This window comes from Protobothrops mucrosquamatus, unplaced genomic scaffold (genome assembly GCF_001527695.2).
Source record: "Protobothrops mucrosquamatus isolate PMUCROS unplaced genomic scaffold, P.Mucros_1.0 scaffold6653, whole genome shotgun sequence".
In the NCBI taxonomy this organism is placed as follows: Eukaryota; Metazoa; Chordata; class Lepidosauria; order Squamata; family Viperidae; genus Protobothrops; species Protobothrops mucrosquamatus.
In genome coordinates, this window is record NW_015392473.1 from 18,154 (window position 1) to 22,028 (window position 3,875).

At 39.4% G+C, this 3,875-nt stretch overlaps 1 protein-coding gene across 1 annotated transcript in view; it reads right to left on the reverse strand.

The window, feature by feature from the left end:
* Positions 1-7: 7 nt before the first annotated feature.
* Positions 8-3,875, reverse strand: part of LOC107300313 (UPF0575 protein C19orf67 homolog) — a gene marked incomplete at its 5' end in the record, with an annotated part of 11,241 nt that continues 7,373 nt past the window's right edge. The window contains one exon of the mRNA XM_015829648.1: positions 8-196. Coding sequence (XP_015685134.1) covers positions 22-196 — 175 coding nt within the window. The remainder of the gene's footprint in view (positions 197-3,875) is intronic.

Genomic DNA, 3,875 nt, shown 5'->3' on the forward strand with positions numbered 1-3,875 from the left:
TACTTGAAGGTTATGTACATTTTACTGCACCTGTTCTCCTGGGCCCAGCCAGCAGGATGACTCACGATTAAGAAGACCAGAACTCTGAGCACTTAGCATCTGCACTAAGAGGTCTGTAGCTAAGGTGTGGGAAGGTTCCTCAAATCCAATTGTTAGGAGCTGCTGGTAATCCCCTGTGGGCTGATGACACAACACCCTGTGTGAAGAAAAAGAGAGAAGTCGGAGGTGGTCATTATAGCATACATCTATCTAGGTAAGTGCTGTGGAGACACTTAACAAGAGACAAAGGGCAAATGAAGTGTAATGCATGTGTGAATTTCTTTTATATCAGTACTTTCAGATGACTGGCTGTTCTTGACAGTTGTACTAACACAATATGTCTGGGTTTTTTAAAGTAAGATGGATAATAATAAAAAAATAAGATAGAAAGCATAGGAGGTTTACACTTAGAAGACTACCATCCTTTTAGAGGCAACAGAACATCAATAGAATAAAAGTGTTCTCTGGAAGCATCTATTATAAAACTACAGTATCTTTTCCCAGAGATAGGTATATAGTCAGTATTTATCTTTTTATCTTTTGCTTTTGAATCTTCAAAAGTGCTTCTTTGTACTGTATGTATTTTTCAGAAAATGTGTATTGTTGACTCAATCACCAGTCACAGTACTGAATTCAATCATAATATTGAGTTAAGCAGATGGCATCATCTACATTTGTTTTTACCACAATAAAAATGAGTGGGAAGTTACAGCACACACTCACACAAACAATCAATTTTGTCCCACGCATTTCAACTACATCCCACATTATGTAAATAGGAAACTGTTTTAGATAAAAATAGTGTTGTGATGTGCAATACTCTAAATTTCCAGTGCAGAATTCTTATTCATAATTTCCCATTAGAATGTTTACTGATGCCAAAGACAATGCAAGCTGTTTCAAATATCATTTTAATACAAATAGGTCTGTGTTCCTTTAACAAATTTGAAAGCAATAATATACATACAGTTAAAGTACTGTTTCTGAACATAATCTTGATAGGAACATAGCTACCAAGGGCAAGTAGCAATGATGGAGCATTCGATTGATGGAATGATGGCCTGTCTATGTTACTTTCAAATATGTTTCACAAATGCATGAGTGACTAGAACAACTGTACTATGTAGTTTTATCAAGTTTATCCTTTAAGAAAAGTATTGGAGATTGGAGATAATGCATTTGAATACCTAAGGAAAGTTTTATGTGAATTAAATATTTGTATAGTGATAGAAGTGATGATGATGATGTCAACGCTGCTAACATCAGATATTTTTGCATTGACAACAAAGGGAAATGTAGCCATTGTTTACCTTTTGCTTTTAGAGTTAGATGATGCTGGAAGCGGGGATGTGAACGAGAGTCCAGCTAGACATAACAACACTAGACCTAGCATGAGAAACAAGGTTATTGTAACCAGAGCTGATAAGGAATTTGTGGGCTGGAGAATTGGAGAGGAGGCCTGCACTTCAAGCTCATTGGGAAATGTGATTTATGACTGTCAATTGAAGAAGGGAATTGTGCTTTGATACTATGTGCTCAGGGGAGGGGAATTCAGTTTTTGGCTTCAATTATGCACTGCCGATGTTATGCTACTCAAAATAAAGATTCTTTAAGATAAACAATGCTTCGAAGTTTTTTTGAAGAGTTTCATCTGTCAGAACCATGACAGATGCATTGCAGCATTTCAATTACTTTAGAGGATGCGAAACTTTAGTTTTCCCTCAAGGATTAGGTCCTCAATTATTTCAGTGCAAATTTAGAGCAGTCTTTGGATATCTGTGCAATAGAAGAGCTCATTGTTTGTATAGTTAGTCCTCGACTTATGACTGGTCACTTAGGGACCATTTTAAGTTAAACTGGATCTCCCCTGGGATACTTACAACCTAATGGCCAACCCCCCCACACACACACACATTTATATAACCACATTTCCAGTACCTGGAAACCTACCCACATTTATGGCCATTTGCAATGTCCCACAGTCATATGATTGTGTTTTATGATGTTGTTGCTGAAAACCAGCATTTATTTCTGGTTTTCAACAAAACTCATCCATAACAAACGATCGGCTTACTTAACAACTATAGTATTCACTAATAACCACTGCAAAAATTGTAAAATCAAGTCAGTCACATGGGTGACCCACTTTATGATTGTCACAAATTATGAGCCTAATGGCCAAACTCCATTACGGTCATCGGGTGTGAACTATGTGTGGAATGCCTTTAATTCAATCCCAGTTGACTCAACCTTCCCAAGTTGATAGGAACATTCACCCGTCATTATGGTGAACATTGATAGTCAAAAGAAAAGAATGCTAGATTAAAGGGGCAAAATAATTCAATCTAGCACAGAGCAAATAATATGTATAATATACATATAGCCATACAACAAAATTATGGAGATAATTTTGAGATAATTAACAAAATTATGAGATAATTAACAACACATTCAAAGGAACAAAATTCATAAGGGAAGAAGAAAATAATAACACATTAGCCTTCCTGGCTATCCTCATCAGTGTACAAAATGATGGCAAATTAGAAACCTAAGTCTGTCAGGTCTGCCATCTCCAGCTTCTTTGCTTCGCTGGCATCCTGCCATAAATTGTAAGGGAGGGGGAAAGAATTTGGGGTAGTAAAATATGGGCCTAGGAATGAGAAGACAAACAGTGGGAGGGGAGGCATGTTGACAAGAACCAGAGGTGCCAAACTGGAATAAATCAGCCTCCAAGGACACCTGGCCTGGGAACCGAATGTGAAACTACATTGAGAGATGCCAAGCTCCGAGCCATTAATAAAACATCATAAAAGCATCTTTTTGGACACTGATAGACTGGTCAAGGGTGGGAGGGCCGGGAAAAGGGGAGAAAGTGTCACATTTGCACGGGAATATTCAGATCTAGCTTTACTTTCACTACAACCGTTTAACTTTAGTAAAAGAACCTATCACTTCAACCGTCTATGCTAGGGCAGTTTTTTGAAACACTACCAATACTAACCAACTATTCTACCAAAGCAACACCCCAAAGCAATTCCCTCAAGAGAAGTTGTATAAGAATATTATTTAGATAAGTATAAGAATAATATTTAGATAAGAACAAGCACACTGCAGCTACCCAGTATGCCAGTAAGAGGAAGCAGATCACCTGGACAAAATTTTCTAACAGACTGAAGACTCAGGCATTTTTTTTCCAAAAGCCTGTGACCAGACAACCTGTTGCAGCACAACCTATGAAAAGGATAACACTCCTGTATATCAAAAACATCTTGGAGACAACCAACAGAATACTACAGTTACTTCACATCACAATAGCACACAAATCAATTAAAGTCCTTTGAAATATCTTAAGTAAACCAAGAGACCCAGTAATCTAAGAAGAAAAAACAGGAGTCATCTACAACATACAATGTAAGGACTGTAACAGCCACTATGTAGGACAGTGATGGCAAACCTTTTAGAGATCGAGTGCCCAAACTGCAACCCAAAACCCACTTATGCATCGTCGGGTGCCGGTGGGTGTGGCCCATTGGCTGGATGTGGCCCATTGGGTGGGCGTGGCTGCGGTGGTAACAGCAGACTGGGTGGGACTAAAAAGTTCAATCAATCAATTCCAACTTTGCGGTGGACTTCCGGCGGCAGGCGACCTCGTCGGACGCAGCTGTTTGCTGCCTCCCGCCTGTTTCAGCGTAAAAGCCGTTCTGACAGCTAGCATCAGCTGTCAAACGGCTTGTACCCTTCCCCTGGGCATAAGGGGATAGGTGAGCTGCCCGGGGTAGGAGTTGAGTTCCCGAGTCGTCCCATGTGGACGATGTAGGTGAGAACTCCTCCGGAGC